The following is an 18,434-nucleotide window of genomic DNA, read 5'->3' on the forward strand; positions in this document are numbered from 1 at the left end:
CCCCACACAGGCACAACCCACCGCAGGTAAAGGCACTAGAAAGCACCTTTACAGCAATAGTGGCAGCTTTCCTGGAGAAAAACAGGCGCCCACTTTGCCGGGGGATGCTCCAGGCCCGTCTCTTCCCGTCCCTGCTCCATTCCAGGCCCACCTCTTCCCATCCTTACTCCACCTCCTCTCTGGAGCATGCTGCATCCCTGCTCCTCTCCCTCCCTCCCAGTGCTTCGCACTTAGGACTTTCTGGGAGGGAGGGTGAGGAGTGGAGATACGGTGCTTCCCCGCTTTTCCCCTTCCCTCCCAGAAAGTCCTAAGCGTCGCCAAACAGCTGTTTGGCCGTGGGGGAAGTGCTGGGAGAGGGAGGAGGTAGAGAAGAGGAACTTGTGCAATGCTCCCTTGTAAAGTCGCTGCTCTTCCACAAAATCTTACAAGCAGTGGACAGAGCAGGCAGTCAAGCGACGTTATAAGGGAGCATTGCACAACTTTAAATGAGCATGTTCCCCAATTGAGCAGCGACATAACTTTGAAACAATGTTAAGCGGGAGGTCATTAAGTGAGGAGTTACTGTATTTTCTTATGAGCACCTTTGAATCTTTAAAGAAAGTCTGTGTTAGTTTTGTGATGCAAATTATTTTGGGAGGAGTTGCTGCAAGCAGAACAGCATGTGCTCTCTGCCTCAATCTCTCTAATTGGAGTCAGTTCTTGGAGCAGAATAGCTTCTTGGGAACTGGGCATTAGTGTTTGTGCTGAAATTTGTGAAAGAGGGGATTGCATAGGTGCTCTTGGTGATCACCTTTCAAAGACTGGTGTATATAGTGTCGGTAAATTCCTAGATTTTTAAGGCCAGAATGGACAATGAGCATCTGGTGTGAGAAAGTAAATTTCTAGCATATCAGAAGGCAATTACATGTATTCCCATATTTAACTTAGCTAGTTTATTTTTATTTGAATAAATAAAAGCCTTCAGCTCTGACCTTCTTTTAGTCATTCTGGATAAACAGTGTGGGTGTGTTAGATAAATACATGTAAATATGGTAAATATCTTGCAGACAGTAAACATGATCTATAAATTTGAATTACTGATTACATCTTGTTGATTTTTTTTAAAATGAGAAATGTACATTTATAATTTGAGTCCAGAGGTCATAACCAAAGAGATTAAGAAAATATATGATGTAGCAAATGTTAGAATGATCATTTTTTCTTTTTACTTCTCTTAAATAGCATTGCAGACAACTGATAGGATACCACACCTTGTTGTTCATTTCATTAACCTAGATGTTTTATATATATTCAGTGTTACTCTGGGCAATAAATGAATGTGATCTAAAATTGAAAATTTGATATTTGTGAAATAATATGTACACAAGACTAACTCTTAAGGACTCCGCTGTGTTTTTATTAGTTTTTTATATCTTAGAAATGAGTTTTATATTTAAGAGGTCTGTTTTGCAATGTATGCAAAATGTAAGCACATTAACCTCGTCCATAATAAGGGCATTGTAGTTGTCCACAAGAAAAAATGGACACAGGATGAACATAGCACTCCTTGAACTTGTTAAGTTAAACAATCCCACAAAAGCTACAGAATGTGTTCAAACAGTATAAATGGGAGCCCAAAGGTTTACAAACTGCAGTCATTTTAATTAGAGACAAGAAGCATCACTGAAAAACTAATTGCTGAAATGGCTCAAAATTCAAGGCCCCAATTTAGTAAAGCACTTTAACAGATGGTTAACTTTAAGCATATTCTTCAGTCCCATTGCAGTCAATGCAACTCTTAAGCAATTTAGGTTTTTCAAAATGTTTGCTTTAGGCATATGAATGCTATTTTCTTTTAAATATATCAAATAAATACCAATAAATTCTTCCACATTCATTCAACCATTCAGGGCTAAACAAAAATCCCCTCTCCACCTTAGCCACACTTCCCTCTTCTTAACTCAGTTTCTTCAAATGCCTGCGATGCCAGACAGGGCTTGCAGCATGCCTTAAAATCAAAGAACTGGGTTCTGTTCGATCAAAAAGAACAGGACAGTGAGGTTTGGCCCTGCATGTTAACTGTGCTGTGGGACCAGTCCGGCAGTTCTCTCAGGCACAACAACCACTGAGAACCTCTTATGAGTGGTTATTTGAATGTGCAGTTTCTTGGATCACAGTGAAATAAGCATGGCTGGGTTTACTTGCATCTATATGTATGTTATATGCATGTATGGTTTAGGTGATTTTTAGAATCCTTTTGCTTCATTATTTCTAAATTTAAGTAAAAAATGATTTGCGTGTGTGTGGAAAGTGATAAGCACCTGAAAATGAAGGCTCATAAATGAGAGTACATTTTCACCTTTAATCAAGCATCTCTAGTGTGTCACTATAGCCTGGTCTACACTAGGCGTTTAAATCGGTTTTAGGAGCGTAAAACCGATTTAACGCCCAACCCGTCCACACCAAGAGGCCCTTAATATCGATATAAAGGGCTCTTTAAACCAGTTTCTGTACTCCTCCCTAACGAGAGGAGTAGCGCCAATATCGGTATTAACATATCGGATTAGGGTTAGTGTGGCCGCTGATCGACGGTATTGGCCTCCGGGAGCTATCCCACAGTGCACCACTGACCGCTCTGGACTGCAATCTGAACTCGGATGTAGTGGTCAGGTAGACAGGAAAAGCCCCGCGAACTTTTGAATATTTCCTGTTTGCCTAGCGTGGAGCTCCGATCAGCACGGGTGGCGATGCAGTCCGAAATCAAAATAAAAAAAGAGCTCCAGCATGGACCATGCGGACGTGATCGCTGTAAGGGCAGGCAAATCCGTTCTATCAGCGCTCCGTTATAGAAGATGAAATTCAGAATCATTTTTAAAAATTCTCCAGACAGAACCCGGAAGTTCCAAGGGGCGGGGGAGGCTGCGGGAACTATGGGATAGCTAGGGAATAGCTACCCACAGTGCAACGCTCCAGAAACCGACGCTAGCCTCGGACCGCGGACGCACACCACCGAATTAATGTGCTTAGTGTGGCCACGCGCACTCGATTTTATAAAATCTGTTTTACAAAACCGGTTTATGCAAATTCAGAATAGTCCCGTAGTGTAGACGTACCCTATAACACATCCACATTATTACTATTCCAGTCCTACCAAATGAGAAGGGGGGGCATTGTGCTAGGCACTGTACAATCACAATCATGAAAAGCAGTGCCTTCCCCAAAGATCCTACAGCCTAAATGGAGAAGGCAGACAAAAGAAGTACCATTGTGTTCATTTTACAGAGGGGAATTGAAACACAGAGATTAGAACCCAGATCATTAAAGATATTTAGGCACCTAACTCCTATTTATTTGAATGGGAGTTAGGCATGTAAAGACCTGGGCCTCCATGAGTTGCCCAAGCACACACAGGAAGTCTGTGTCAGAGCTGGGAACTGAACCCAAAGCTCCCAACTCCCAGCCTTGACCACAAAGACCCTTGGTCTGCTCAGATATGTACACACAGCATTGCACAAGAATGACTACTTTTGTTTTTCCACTTCTACTGCAGAGAAATGCAGCTGCTAAGAGAGTTCATAGCTGTGATGTATCTGTGACACTCCTAGTAATTGCACAAAGGGCTTGAAGCTGGGGCAGGAGGGTAAGCAGGGTGCCCTAATATAATTAGTGGATGATTAGGCAATACCAAGATATATATACACAGAAGGAGGGAAATGCATTCCCTAGGAATAAGGGAAGTTATTGGACCTTCAGAGCCAGGGAAGAGGTAGCATATAAACCTGCGGATGGAAAAAGGGATTTCCTTGGCTTCCATCCATGCAAATAAACCACTGGGATCATAGTTCATAATTTGCTTCTCTCTTCATTCATCTCCTTTGCCGCTTGGAGGCTTCGTGTTTCTCTTTTGCTTCTTCTCTGTGGCTATTACTTCTTCCTGCAGTGACACCGTCCTTCCACTAGGACTTCCCAAGACGCTTTCTCCTCCGCCGCCGCTCTGCCTTACCCGAGCACAATGAAAGCCTGTGTGTACCCGTAACCCCCGTGCAGTGAGCCAGTGTCAGCAAAGCAGCTAACAACAGACAAGAAAGAGAAAGGGATATTACAAGGTACTTTTCACTTATCAAGCCGGGGAATCCAACAGAGTCATCGCTGATAATTGCACCACAAGCACCTAGACCCACTGTTTGGGGGATGGAATATGCAAAAACACAAAAGAAAATCAGTGGACTACTCTGGGTGCGAAATGCTGGAAGTTTGTAAGTTTCACTATCATTTGTAATTGCTCTGAAGAGCGATATGTCTCTGTGTGTGTCTGTGTTGTCTCGTGCTTTTCTTGATATTGTACTTGGAACGGAAATATCGGGGGGAGTGAGAAGTGGGGTATAAGGGAAATTATGCTAAAGGTGATACTTGCCTACGTTCTGAGTTTGCTTTTATTGCCTGGGGTGTCGGGGGTGGCTATAAACACTTCATACGGATTTTACACAGTGGCTGGATTAATAGAAAGCAAAGCATGGTCTGAAAGTCCAGTTACTGACACTGTTACCAACTGGGGATCCATCTCTTTTATTTTTAGAGGCGCTACAATATTAGCAGCAGACAGTTGGAGACAGCAATAAAACAAGAAGACTGGAGAGCAAAGAGAGAGAGAGACGAGAAAACACAAAGACTTAACTCATCTGAACCTCCTCCTCCTCCCGCCCCTTTATCTGCACGTTTACTGAAGGCTTATAAAAAAAATCCTCTCGACCAAATTAAACCAAACCAAAACAAGGGAAAGTCTTTGAGTTCCTCCTGCGCCCCATCACTGCAATTTTCTTCCTCTGGAGAAATTTCCCCATAAAGAATCTCTCCCTCCTCCCCAAAATTAAATAAATAAAGCCGCCAAGTTTCACTCATTTGGGAGGGAGAGTCCCTCCGTCTGGGGGACTGGTTCTTTTTTAAGGCAGTGGCTTGGTGGTTTGATTTGTTTTTATTATTCCCCTTTAGAAAGGTCTCACCCCCAAGCCCCCCTGGATTTTTGCTGTGTTCACCCATGAGCCCATCGCCCTCCCCCTTGTTCTAATTTGTGTTTATCTCCCTCCTTCAAATGGTTCTCTGCAGTCTTGGGACGCAAACCGCCCATCATCTTTAATTCTATGTTGGCAAATACCTAGCGATCGCGGGTCAGTCCCATCCCGCCCCCATCCCAACTCCTCCAGAGAGGTCAAGCCCGATTGCTAAGGGGTGGGGGTGGGGGAGGCTGATCGAGATTTGGGGACTGCCTGGCCCGGGCCCCCTTCTCCCCCCCAGCCAGCCCATCCCTCCCTCCCCGTCCCCATCCATGTGGCAGTGAGAACAGAGCTCAGCGTTGTCAGGGGCAGCATCGCAGGCGCTACCCAGTCGCAGCAGCGAGCAGCAGCGTGGCCGGCAGGATGGGGGACACGGCTCCCCCCCAGGCCCCGGATCTCGGGGCCGGTCTCCTGGGAGGGGGCTCGGTGGCCCCCCGGGTGCACAGCGCCATCGTGGAGCGGCTGCGAGCCCGCATCGCCGTCTGCCGCCAGCACCACCAGAGCTGCGAGGGACGCTACGAGCGGGGCCGGGCGGAGAGCTCGGACCGCGAGCGGGAGAGCACCCTGCAGCTGCTGAACCTGGTGCAGCACGGCCAGGGGGCCAGGAAGAGCGGCAAGCACAGCAAGGGGGCGGGCAGCGCCGGCCCGGCGCCCCCTGCCGCGCCGCCGGACTATCACCCGCAGCTGCTCAGCAACGGGGCTGCTGGGGGCAGGAGTGGGATCAACGGGGAGCAGCAGCAGCCGGGCTCCGCGGCCGACGGGGGGCAGAGGAACTCGGCCCTCATTGCGGTAAGTCAGACCCTGTCTCCTTCCAGCTCACAGCGCCGCCTGCAGGTGGTGCGCCCCTGGGTGGGCACCTGGTGCCAGTGGGGCAGGGGCAGAGACACAGGTCCGGTCCGGTCGGTGTGGGGTGTGTGCGCATGGGGTGCCACAGATGCAGAGTGTGTGAGCATCCGGCGCCACTGGTGTCGGGAGTTTGGTACTTCGAGCCATAAGTATGAGGCACTGGGTGCCACTGGTGTTGGATGTTGGGGACTAGGTGCCACTGGTATGGGACATTGGGTACTGGGTGTCTCTGATATAGGACATTGGGTGCCACCAGTATGGGGCATACAGGGTGTCACCAATATGGGGTGGGAGTACTGAGTGCCACTGGTGTGGGAAATGAGTACCCGGTGCTATCGATGTAGAATGCATGGATACTGAGGGCCATTGGCACAGGTGTGTGAGCATCAGGTGCTGTCAGCCCAGGGGGCATAGGCTCTGGTGCTACTACTGTGGACAGTATGGATAAATGGGGCATGAGCACGGGATGCCACCAATGCAGGGTGCCTGGGCAGCAGATGCTACTAGTGCACTTGTGTGATGTGTGGGAACCTGCTGTCTTCTGTGTTTACTGGCATATATACAAAATGACATGTCTCTCAGTGGCGAAGGCAGGGAAAGCTTCCAGCACGCCCATCACAACTTGTTGTTTCCTGCAAAGGAACTTTATTTGCCACTACGATGATGTATATTTCTGATGTCCCCAGCGTGCTGTGTGTACTGTACATCTATCCCCCCCGCCATTCATGATGGCCTTAAAAATACACCAGCCTAGGCACAACATTTATTCACCCACAATTTAGTTTTATGATTGAGGGGGGAGGGGGGAATCTGGCATTGGGTGAATGAGCAAATAGGATCTTCCAAAGCTGATGTATATGTAATATATATAAATCAATATCTGTAAAAAAACAAGCCAGCTAAATCTCCCCCATACATACATGTCTCCATTTCAGTTCAATTGAATGAGGCTTTGTTGGCATGACAAGCTATACAAGTGTTTCTAAAGTGTAAAAATACAGTGTAAAATATTACTGTCTAGATGGAGTTCTGTATAGGTGGGTATAGCTACATTTTAACCTTCTTCTGAAGCCACTCTTGGAAACAGGATGCCATACTAGATGGATCATCGCTTTGTTCCAGTCTGGCAATTCTTATGTTTTTACACATGCCGGTACGCATAGGTCTTATCCTGCACTCACTGAAATTAGTGGCAAAACTCCCACTGACTTCACTGCTGCAGGATCAGGCCTGTAGACCTCAGTCCTGCAAACACTTGCACATGTTCTTAACTTTACACAGATAAATAGTCTCTGACATGGATCTTTGCAGGATCGTGGCCATATGCAGTATCTAGATTGATTTATTAATCTTTTGGATTTTTGAATGATTGTAATCAGTTTATATGTATGCATTTGACCCAAATTAGTATGTGACTTTGCCCTCCAAACTAGCATGATTTGTCATAATTCCACACACAGAAAATACCTCTGGTGTCATTATATGTCTGCTCTGTGAGTCTCTTTAACTTCCATCTCAAGCAAGCTCTAAGAAAAATACATAATCAGTAAATGGTTAAAACAAAATTTAAAAGGTTAAAATGAATATTTACTGATTTAGAGGACAAAAACAACATTAAAAATATTCCCAGTGGATTAAATGATCCCTGGTGTATTTTAACGTATTGTCTAAGGCTTCAGACAATCGCAAGAACGATTTTAATTCTGGGCAATAATTTGTTGCTATTGCTTTTGCACCCAGTGACCCAGTCAATATTTATACAGTGTACAGATCGACAGCGAAAAAATGTGTGTGTGTGTGTGTAGGTTAGCTTTAAATTCGGAAGATCAGCAAACACTTAAATATGATGAATTCTTAACATTATATAAGATTGTGTTGCTAAACAACTGCTTCTCAGACTTGGTGTTTAAAGTATGAACTTGACCCAGAAAGGGTTTATTTGCTGTTATCACAGGACACATTTTATGGAGCAAAGTTGCAAGAGTTTTACAGATAATGCCACTTTGTAAATGGCATGATGAATAGACATGTTGAGCTTTTTAAATTGGAAAGTGTAGGCCTGAGTGTTTTAGATACAAAAGAGGGAAGTCTCACTACTCTTTTTATGAGGGGTCTGCCTTGCTCTTGGAGCATGTACTATGCTGCTTTTCCTCTCTACCACGACTCCAGAAAAACACACAAAGAATGACAGTGATGGTTGCTATTTGAATGACTGAAAATAGCTTCATACACACACATACATGTGTGCACCCTTTTAATACTTAATTTATTCTAAAATGGGACCAGCGTTGTTGTTTCGCTCATGTTACACTGGTATTCGCTACAATCTGTGGATCTAAATTTGGGACCACATTATTCGGCATCATACTGAGGGTGATGATGTAAGCATGAATGTGATAACATTGTGTCCAAAGGGAGTTAGACACTCAGACCAGATCCAGTGTTCAGATTAAATCTCTGTATTTCCCATCACAGCCAAGTAAGCCATTATCTTATTTTTTCAGTGAGTGTTAATTAAATGCTTTGCATTCATCTTTAAAATGATAAAAGGCTTTTGCTTAATCATGTACTTTCCAAAAAGCGTCACTTTCTAATTTCAGTGAGCAGGCCGGTGTGGTTTTTAACTAGTGGTGACGATTATCATCAAATAACTGGAGGCAGCTGGTTGAAAGTGCTACGGATACAAACAAAGCAAGTCTCAAGAAAATACTTTGATTTTCTTCTTTTGAGTGAAGAAGGCTTTGCCCTTGTTTGTGGAACAGTGTTAAAGGTTGTCTGCCTGCTTTTTGCTGTAAAATGCTGTACTTAGCTTTGATTTCTTGTGCCCCCAGATCAGTTCAAAGTTAACTACAGGATGGAATTAAATTTGTGTGCCCCTGAGAAGAGATTTGAAATAGTCACACTAGTTTTTGTATACCTGCATTTTGAGGGGTTTTTAGATCTTACTAATGCAGTGGATGACTTCCCTGATATGTCTGAATACCCAAACCAAATTGTGACTCTGAAGAAGTGCTAGCTCATGAAGCAGCATTGGTTTAGTGGTATCACTGCACATTACTAATTTTCCTACTTTGTGTTGGACACTATACACAGACATTCTTTTCTGTTTATTTGCTTCTTTGGGAGGACTAGCTAATTAAGGAACACAGAAAATCACCAGTTCTAAATCATTGTTATGCATAATAGAAGTGGGTGTTCTCCTTACCAATCGTCCCTTAGAACATTATCTGAGGTATTCAAAACCCCCTGACAGGGAGGATATGGGGATGTAAAATTCAAATAGTCAAATATCACATAGCAAGTAGAGGAGAACCTCAGAGTCATGACCACTTCAGGAATGGAGGTTGTTTGTAACTGTGAAATGTTTGTAACTCTGAACAAAATGTCATGGTTGTTCTTTCAAAAGTTTACAGCTGAACATTAACTTAATACAGCTTTGAAACTTTACCATGTAGAAGAAAAATGCTGCTTTCCCTTTATTTTTGCAGTAGTTTACATTTAACGCAGGACTGTATTATATTCGTTTTTTTGTTTTGGTCTTTGCTGCTGCCTGACTGTGTACTTCCGGTTCCAAATGAGGTGTGTGGTTGACTGGTCAGTTCATATCTCTGGTGTTTGTAACTCTGAGGTTCTCCTGTAGTGTACTGAATTACTCTATTCAATTCGAGTGCTCTCAAAATACAGGACAAAATTATGAGCCAGAGAATAAGACCATGTATACACTAGCACAGGGGTCGGCAACCTTTCCGAAGTGGTGTGCTGAGTCTTCATTTATTCCCTCTGATTTAAGGTTTTGCGTGCCGGTAATACATTTTAACGTTTTTAGAAGGTCTCTTTCTATAAGTCTATAATATCTAACTAAACTATTGTTGTATGTAAAGTAAATAAGGTTTTTAAAATGTTTAAGTAGCTTCATTTAAAATTAAATTAAAATTTAGAGCCCCCAGACTGGGGGCCAGGACCCGGGCAGTGTGAGTGCCACTGAAAATCAGCTCGCGTGCCGCCTTTGGCACCTGTGCCATAGGTTGCCTACCCCTGCACTAGCACTTAGGTTGGCAAAACTTTTGTCACTCAGGGATGTGAAAAAAATCCCCCGAGTGACATAAGTTTTGCTGGCATAAGCGCTCGTGTGCACAGAACTGTCAGTGGGAGACACTCTCCCACTGACATAGCTACTGCTGCTTATTGAGCTGGTTTTATTATGTCAATGGGAGAGCTGTGCCGCTGTAAGCTTGTAACTGTAGACATAGCCTAAGGGGGCCCTTCATGGGTTCCAGCCATAGCATGGCTGGGGAGAACAAGCCCGGCTCCCCACTAATCATTCAGAGTGTGCTCACTGCTTGAAAGGGTGAGGTCCTGGTAGGATTGCCAACTTCCTAATTGCACAAAGCCGAACACCCTTGCCCTGCCCCCTGCCCTGCCTCTTCCCCAAGGCCCTGCCCCCCACTAACTCCATCCCTGCTCCCTCTGTCACTTGCTCTCCCTCACCCTCACTCACTTTCACTGGGCTGGAGCAGAGGGCTGTGGTGTGGGAGGGGGTGCGGGCTCTGGCTGGGGGTGGGTGGGCTCTGGGGTCGGTCCGGGGATAAGGGGTTTGGGGTGCAGGAGGGGCTGTGGGGTGCTCCAGGAGGGAGTTTGGGTGCAGGAGGAGCCTCAGGACTGGGACAGGGAGTTGGGGTGCAGGAGGGGGTGTGGGCTCTGGGAGGGAGTTAGGGTGCAGGAGGGGGTTTGGGAAGTGGACTCTGGCTGGGCGGTGGTTACCTCAGGCGGCTCCCAGAAGCATCTTGCATGTCCAGCTCCTAGGTGGAGGGGCCAGGGGCCTCTGCATGTTGCCCGCACCTGCAAGCGCTCCCCCACAGCTCCCATTGAACATGGTTCTCGGCTGGTGCTCAGGGCAGGGGCAGCAGACAGAGCCTCCCTGGCCGCCCCTGAGCCTAGGAACCAGACATGGCAGCCACTTCTGGGAGCCACGCGGAGCCACCTTAGCCCTGCTGTGCCACAGACTGGACTTTTAATGGCCCGATCAGCGGTGCTGACCAGAGCCACCAGGGTCCCTTTTCAACCGGGCAAGCCTAGATCCTAGTCCTCTGACCCCTCTTCCCCACACATCAGAAAGTGATGGGTTATGCTAGTAAACTCTCTCCTCACCTTCTCCAAGGGCAGCAGAGTTACTGCTCTGGGGTGCATTCCCATGATCTCGCAAAGGAGCTCTAGCTAAGGTGTTATCTGCACAGAGGATTTTTTGCACTAATTCAACCCCCTAACGTGGACACATTGCACCTATATGAACTGTGAAGTTGCACTGGTGCAAATCACAGGGGTTTTGCAAAGGTGCACTTACCCTGGTGTAATTACCCTCATTGTAGACAAGGCCCTGAGATGGGCATAACAACTTCTGGGGACTTCGGCTGCAGCATAGCCCTTCTGCTTGCATGAGTCAGGATCGTGGCCTATGGTTTATCTGTTGAAGAACGCTGGATCATTACATTTGTTACTCCTGGGGGAATTCTGCACCAAAAAATTAAAAATTCTGTGCAGAATATTTGAAAATTCTGCAAAATTCTGCATATTTTATTTGTCAAAATAATACAATATAATCATGACAGTTTCAATTATTTTGGTAAATTATTTCAAAATTCGTGTCAGCAGGTACGTCTGTAACAATATGGACAACAGCAACAACGAAAGATTCAGGGAATGATTTTTTTGACAGATAGATTCCTAACTAGACATATTAATACAGAACGTTGAGTAATTAATTTAAACTACAATACAGGAACGTATTTCCTGCACTCCCCAGAAAAAGTGAAACGGCTTGGGGGAGTCAGGCATAATGGAGGAGCTGAGGGAGAGGGAAGTAATTGCTGGGGAGGAGCCTGAGAGTGAACCTGAAGGATTGCTCGGTATGGGCGGGAGGAGTATGGAACAGTTCTTTTTGTGAGGGGGAGGGATAGTTAGGGAGTTGGGGAGCCTCCCCCATGCAGATCCTGGCTGACCTCCTAGCCTCTCCCATTCAGTCAGGCACATCTGCCCCGTGTGTCCCTGCACCCCCCATCCCCATGTGGCCCTGCAGCCCTCTCCCCCATCCCCATGTATTCCTAACGTCCTATCCCCTGTTCTCGTGGCTGCAGCCCCCATCACCTGTCCCCATGTGGCCCTGCAGCCCACCCCACCTCCCATTCAGCCCCTGGTTCAATGCTGTCACCCCACTAGCTTCTGAGCCCACACCCCAGTCTGTCTCTGCCACTAGCCCTTCTGAACCCCAGTCTGTGACACCCCCCCAAACAGCCCCATGTGCCCCACTCTGTCCATCCAGTGCCACCTCACTTGGCCTCACTGCAAGGAATGCAGCCTCTTTGGCTGGCTGCCATCTCTTCTGGTGCCACAGCAGCCTCTGTTGGGTGAAAGGTGTAACTGCAGTGTCTCTCCAGCAGAATCTGTATTCTTCTGAGAAAAAAAATCAGTGGGGGACATGAATTCTGCACATGCGCAGTGCCACAGAATTCCCCCAGGAGTAATTTGTTTTACAGATCCTGTTAGAAGTTGTTACAAATCCTGGTGCTGTCCAAGTCAGTGGCAAAACTCCCCTTGACTTCAGTGGGAGCAGGAGCTGGTCCTTGGTGAAGAAAGATGAACTGAGTCCACATGCTTTAGGTCAGGTTTTCATATATACAGCAAAGGTATGTCTACACTTCAGTGTAAGCCCTGGGTTCAAACTCAGGCTCGAGCCAAACCCCACTTCTGTCTACCCACAAATCACCCAGGGATTGTATCCAGGGTCCCAGGATCCCATGAGGGTGGAGGGTCCAAGCCTGAGTCAAGCTGGGACCCAGGGTTCAAGCCCAAGTACTTTGTAGTGTAGATACAGTCCTACTGGAAAATGTGCTTTGGGAGTCCACCAAAAGTGTCCCACAGAATGACTTTCTTTGTTCTCTGGACAGTCAAATTTGGTGGACAGTCAAATTTGCCCACACTGCACCACGAACAAAGGGCTAGAGTGGCCACATTTTGGGAGGGTGCTAGGAAGTCTTGAATATGAGTGGTTGGACTCAGGCTGCATAATGCAGTGTAGATGCTGGAGCCCCAGGCTGGGACCCAGGGTTCAACAATTCCTAACCTGGGGTTACAGATGAGTATAGACCCTCAAGCCCTAGGTTAACAAACCTAGAGTCTGCTAACATCGAGTTCTATTCCTGGGCTTATGCTGCAGTGTAGACATACCCAAGCAGGCTCCAGTGAAAGATTGGGTGTGGCCATATACAGTCCTTCGCATTATTGAAAAGCCATTGTGTTTAGGGGCATCGGGTGGATGGCACACAAAAGTAAATATTTGACACCCCATGAAGTTTGAAATATTGTTAGCTAGAAAGTGTAAAACAGTTCAGTTAGTACAACTGTGTTGGGTTTTTGATTTGATACTAATCGGTTTCCAGTTAGCAGTTTAAAACAAATATTTTTTTCCCTAGTAAAGCATTTTTGCCAGCAATATTTTCTGACGGGCGAATAAAGACCAGACTTGTTGGCTGAACCCCTGTGACTGTATCTGACCGAGTGACAAATTTCCTCTCTAGGAGAGTGTTAGGAGACCTTATTATGCTGTCTGTGTACAGCCATCTTTTCCTAAAGAACTGACCTTTTTTGGTTATTCTTCCCAGCGCAAACTGTAATAGCCAGACTGTTCTGGTTTTCATTACATATCTGTTACAGTTATGTGCCAGAGGCCATTTTCCAGTGGTCTGAACAGTAGGTTTGTAATACCTAGAGACTCTGGAACTGCAGGTTCTAATCCTAACAGGGCTGATACATCTCTTTGTTTTTCCAGTGTAGATTGAGTACCTTGCACTGGGGCTTGTAGGGATTTCCTCTCAGAGGCATTACTATTCTCTTCGGGTTCTTATACTATGACCATCATGATGGTATCTGAACTTCTTGCCACAAGTTTGCTAAGTGATGTGACTGTCACTTGTGACATATGATTCTTTCCTATGTTCACTCTTCCTCTCCTCTGGGGGAAAACTGCCTGTGGAATTTTTTATTGTTCTTATTTTCTTTACTTTGGAAAGTGACTGGGTGGAAATGGCCTCTTGCTCCACATGCCTTCTCCCTGTGTGTACCCTGTCTGGTTTGCAGCTCTGTAGAGCGGACATAGCTAACAGAGGGGGCTGGATACTAGCCCTTCTAGTTCACTAAGTTCCAATCAGTCACACCTGTGCAAACCTATGGACGGCAATGGGTTTGCACAGTGTCGTTGAGAGCTTAAGTGGAAGGCAGTAGGAGTGCACAGCTGAATTTGGCTTGTAGAACTTTTATTACAAGTGGTTATGCTGGACATGGAGAGACAGTAAACACTGAGACCTCACCATGCCAATGCCAGTTTGAAAGTCACGTTTCAGGGTAGATTCACACTTGAAATACTGAGGTTTGGTCTGCTCATTAAAGACCTTCTGGCACTTTCTGTAAGAGTAGGTGCTTCACCCTAGTATCCTCGGCCCCAAGTTTTCCCCTCCATCACCCCTGTGCCATTCATTGTGAATGAGAGTTGATTGCCAGTCTCTGCCCCCAGAAGTGGTTGCATTTCACTGAAGCCTGCTCTACACTAGAATTTTACACCAGTATGTCTCTGAGGGTGTGAAAAATCCACCCCCCCAAGAGACATAAGAACAGCCAGACTGGGTCAGACCAAAGGTCCATCTAGCCCAGTATCCCGTCTTCCGACAGTGGCCAATGTCTGGTGCCCCAGAGGGAATGAACAGAACAGGTAATCATCAAGTGATCCACCCCTGTCGCCCATTCCCAGCTTCTGGCAAACAGAGGCTAGGGACACCATCCCTGCCCATCCTGGCTAATAGCCATAGACATAGCTATACCGACCCAACCTCTGGTGTAGACAACACAAGGCTGACAGAAGAATTCTTCCACTGACCTAGCTACCACCTCATGGGTAGGTGGATTAATGACACCAATGGGAGAATCACTCCTGTTGGCATAGGTAGTGTCCACACTGACGCGCTACAGCTGTGCCACCGTAGCACTTTAAACGTTGACAAGCCCTGGTTCTGGATGTTTTAAAGCTTGTTAGGCTGCAGGGTGCTGCAGCTGTGTGCTGATAAGGGAAGTTTATGTATCTGAACCAGATAGAAATGCATCAGCTCGGATCACTTTGTGGGTAGAAAGGCTTTGAGTCACTGTTGAGAGCCCTTTGGCCTGCAGGGAACCATTGTTTAGATTGGATCTGGGCCCCTTTTGTCTTAATCTACTTTGGCTGTACAACCATTCTCTGAACCAAAATCTGGGGGAACCCTTGGGAGCCATATAAAGTGTATTTTTAATTAAATGTTGAGTAAGTTACACTTGTTAAGTGTCTGCTAGTTGAGAAGCTTGGCCAGGCTTGTTCAGGTCTAGCTTCCCAGCCAAAGCACCTGCTTCCTTTGAAGCCTTTACACCATTGAGTAACTTTCATGGAATTCCCCTCCATTCTTCAGTAGTTTAACTTGCAGTTTTTACCTGCAGGGCTTCTGTAGCTATCAAGCAGCAAAACAAATTTCAAATATGACTTGTCCTGACAAATCATCCAAGCCAAAAGAATTGGTTAGTTAGCCTCCATTGGCCCTTATGCCATATTTCACAGCATGGTTTACACATGTGCTGTTACTCATCTTCAGATCCCTGGTGTGTGCTACCCAAGCAGAGGAGAGTGGTAATGCTTCTATTTCCTCTGTGCTGAGAAGTGTGACTCCAGCGAAAATGTAAATCTCTCTGTGGGGAAGTCTGAACTCTTGAAAGGGTGACTGTGCTTCTGTGAGTCACATGAGCTGCTTCTCCAAAACCTTGACTTAACTTGGTATTATAATTTTTTTAACAACCTTAAGATTTCCCCCCAGGCCCGAAGGAAAGCTGCCTGCCTAAGTGCAAAAGAAGGTGTACGTGGTCTGAAGTTGTAGTAGAGTTTACAAATGATCAGGACTGGAAAAATTTGCTAGACACCAACTAGCCAGAAGACTAAACTAACTAGCCAAAGTCCTAGATGAAAGTGTCAAGTATCAGAGGGGTAGCCGTGTTAGTCTGGATCTGTAAATGCAGCAAAGAGTCCTGTGGCACCTTATAGACTAACAGACGTATTGGAGCATGAGCTTTCATGGGTGAATACCCACTTCATGCATCCGACGAAGTGGGTATCCACCCACAAAAGCTCATGCTCCAATATGTCTGTTAGTCTATAAGGTGCCACAGGACTCTTTGCTAGATGAAAGTGGGATCCCCACTAGCTAAATGCAATAGAAGTATAGGATGGTTAAATAAGCCTCTGTTCAATAGTGTAGGTTTTTAACAGTAATTTCAGTAGACTACATTACATTTATACAGAACCCATGAATCTCTATCCATCCCCCAACCTTGTGGCCTCTGTCAAGAGAAGAAGGAAATGAGGTCTTGGATCTTCTGCCCCTCCCCTGTCGCCAAATCTTGGGTCCCACTCCCCAGTGGGTGCCTCTCATAGCTTTGCCAACAGCAGCAGGATGGAGCTGATGTGATTCTCGACAGCACATTGCTTTCCAAAGAGATCAGATTAGGAGCAGTGAAATGACAGGGCTCTTACCCATTTTGCTCTGCTGCTGCCCAGAAGAGCTCTGAGCAGTGAATGAGGCATCTGTATTAGCTGCACACTCCGAAAAACCACATTGTACCGGTTGATATTTGGATCACTTTTACATCATAGCAACCACAAAGGCTGGATTTTATTGTAAATGGAAGCATACACTGGTGATATATGTCCCCCCACTTGCCAGGGGAAGGTTTCCCATTTGCCACTGGAGAGTTGGCACAGGGATAATTAATTAATTATAATTAATAATAATTATTATTATGTAAGTGCCAACACTATGCCAAGCACAAAATGCTGACAGTTCCCCAACAAAGGTGCTTGTAGAGGCCGAGCTGGGACTAGAAATCGCTTTGCCTGATTCTCAATCTAGCACTCTATTCGCTAGACCACGCTGGTAATAAATCAGCTCAGTTCTTTTTGCATCAGTTTCCCCATCATGAGTCATCAACCCCAAAAATTCAGCTATCATGAGTCAGGCTCCCAAAAATCATGAGATTGGTTTAAAATCATGAGGTTTTTTTATATAACAAAATTTGGCTTCTTTTTACTTGCCTTCTGTTTTTCTGAGCCATCATGGTGCCCTCAGATCACATTTTCAAGCTTTTCTCTATGGCCACGAGGGTTATAAAGTTATTTTAAAAAACAACAAAGTGAAAGCTGCAAGTCTCGCATGATCACATGACTCCAGGAGCTAAGGCTTTTTGTAAGGCGTCAAATATTGCAAGACTCACACTAAAATCCTAAGTGTTGACTGTAACTGTCCCTCCTTTTTAGAGAAGAGGGTGGCATTCTCATCTGAAAGCCTTTTACATTATTATCGTTTATATTTGGGTGTATTTTGTTGCATGTCTGTCGTCTTGCTGGCTGTTTTGCCTCTGATTATTGTCTTACTCAAACTGGCTGCCTCCGTGCAGTGCTGCTGCTCAGCACTTGTGCTAACTAGTGACAGACAGTGGGAGTGGAATCATGAGCATACCCAAGGCAGCTGCTGTTCAGATAGGCAGCACAAGCACTGCCCAGCGGCAGCTGGCGGCAGTGTGTTTTCACGGCTATTCACATTACCTGCTGTTAAAACTGTGATTCCACCCTGGTAGCATCATGGGCAGATTCATGGCTGCTGCCGCTGGGAGTCACATTTGGAGAAATTCTCTGAAAAGGAAATAATTAACAATCAAAAAATCAAAAAATAATTATTTCCGAAATACATTTTATTTCAAATACACCAAAAGAACTTTGACAGCCTAATGGTTTGATTTCTGTTGAGTTCACCCACTCCGATGCCTGTGCCCTTGGGTCATTTGACTTGCATCATTCTTGTCAGGTCTCCTGCTGAGCTGTGGAGCCAAGCAGCAGCAGTATATCAAGGAAACTGGCATGGATGGCATATGGGCATGGAAGAGCTCGGACATGGAAATGTGCCATTAGAAAGTTCAGTGAGATTACTGGCAAAGCAATCTACCTGCTGTGGAAACAAACAAAAAAACCCCACGCACTTGCTGCAAATCAGAAACCTAACTGATGTTTGCAAGAAACCAGTAAGATACTGCACCAGCAAAGAAACCATTACAAAGGGTTTGTACTGTCTTCTCTCTGTTGTCACCAAACGCATTTATATGCTGCATGCCTTAATATGGTACCCAAGCCACTATTGTTATTGTAATGATTTTATTTATTAAAGTCCTGGCTAGATGCCCCAACCAAATTTGAGGCCCTGTTATGCTAGGCACTGTACAAATACCTAGTGAGAGACATTCCCTGCTCTGAAATCTAAAAAGACAAGACAGACGAGTGGTTGGAGGAGAAACAGAAGCACAAAGGGGTGAAGTGCCTTGCTCATGGTCAGACTGTGGATCAGTGGCAAAACTGGGAATAGTGCCCGGATTTCCTGACTCCCACTCCAGGCCCCATTAATCATGTCTTTGCTTTGTGTGCCGGGACCTGTAGGGAATGTAGGGAGA

The 18,434-nt window shown here is 45.7% G+C and overlaps 1 protein-coding gene across 2 annotated transcripts in view; it reads left to right on the top strand.

Moving 5' to 3' along the window:
• Positions 1-3,780: 3,780 nt before the first annotated feature.
• Positions 3,781-18,434, top strand: part of MAML2 (mastermind like transcriptional coactivator 2) — a 282,219-nt gene continuing 267,565 nt past the window's right edge. Inside the window, exons 1-2 of one of the 2 annotated variants that reach the window (XM_045019495.1) lie at positions 3,781-4,235; positions 4,556-5,819. In XM_045019495.1, coding sequence (XP_044875430.1) covers positions 5,394-5,819 — 426 coding nt within the window. In that variant the 5' untranslated portion in view covers positions 3,781-4,235; positions 4,556-5,393. The remainder of the gene's footprint in view (positions 4,236-4,555; positions 5,820-18,434) is intronic. The other variant, XM_045019502.1, reaches the window with a different exon arrangement.

Source organism: Mauremys mutica, chromosome 1 (genome assembly GCF_020497125.1).
Source record: "Mauremys mutica isolate MM-2020 ecotype Southern chromosome 1, ASM2049712v1, whole genome shotgun sequence".
Classification (NCBI taxonomy): Eukaryota; Metazoa; Chordata; order Testudines; family Geoemydidae; genus Mauremys; species Mauremys mutica.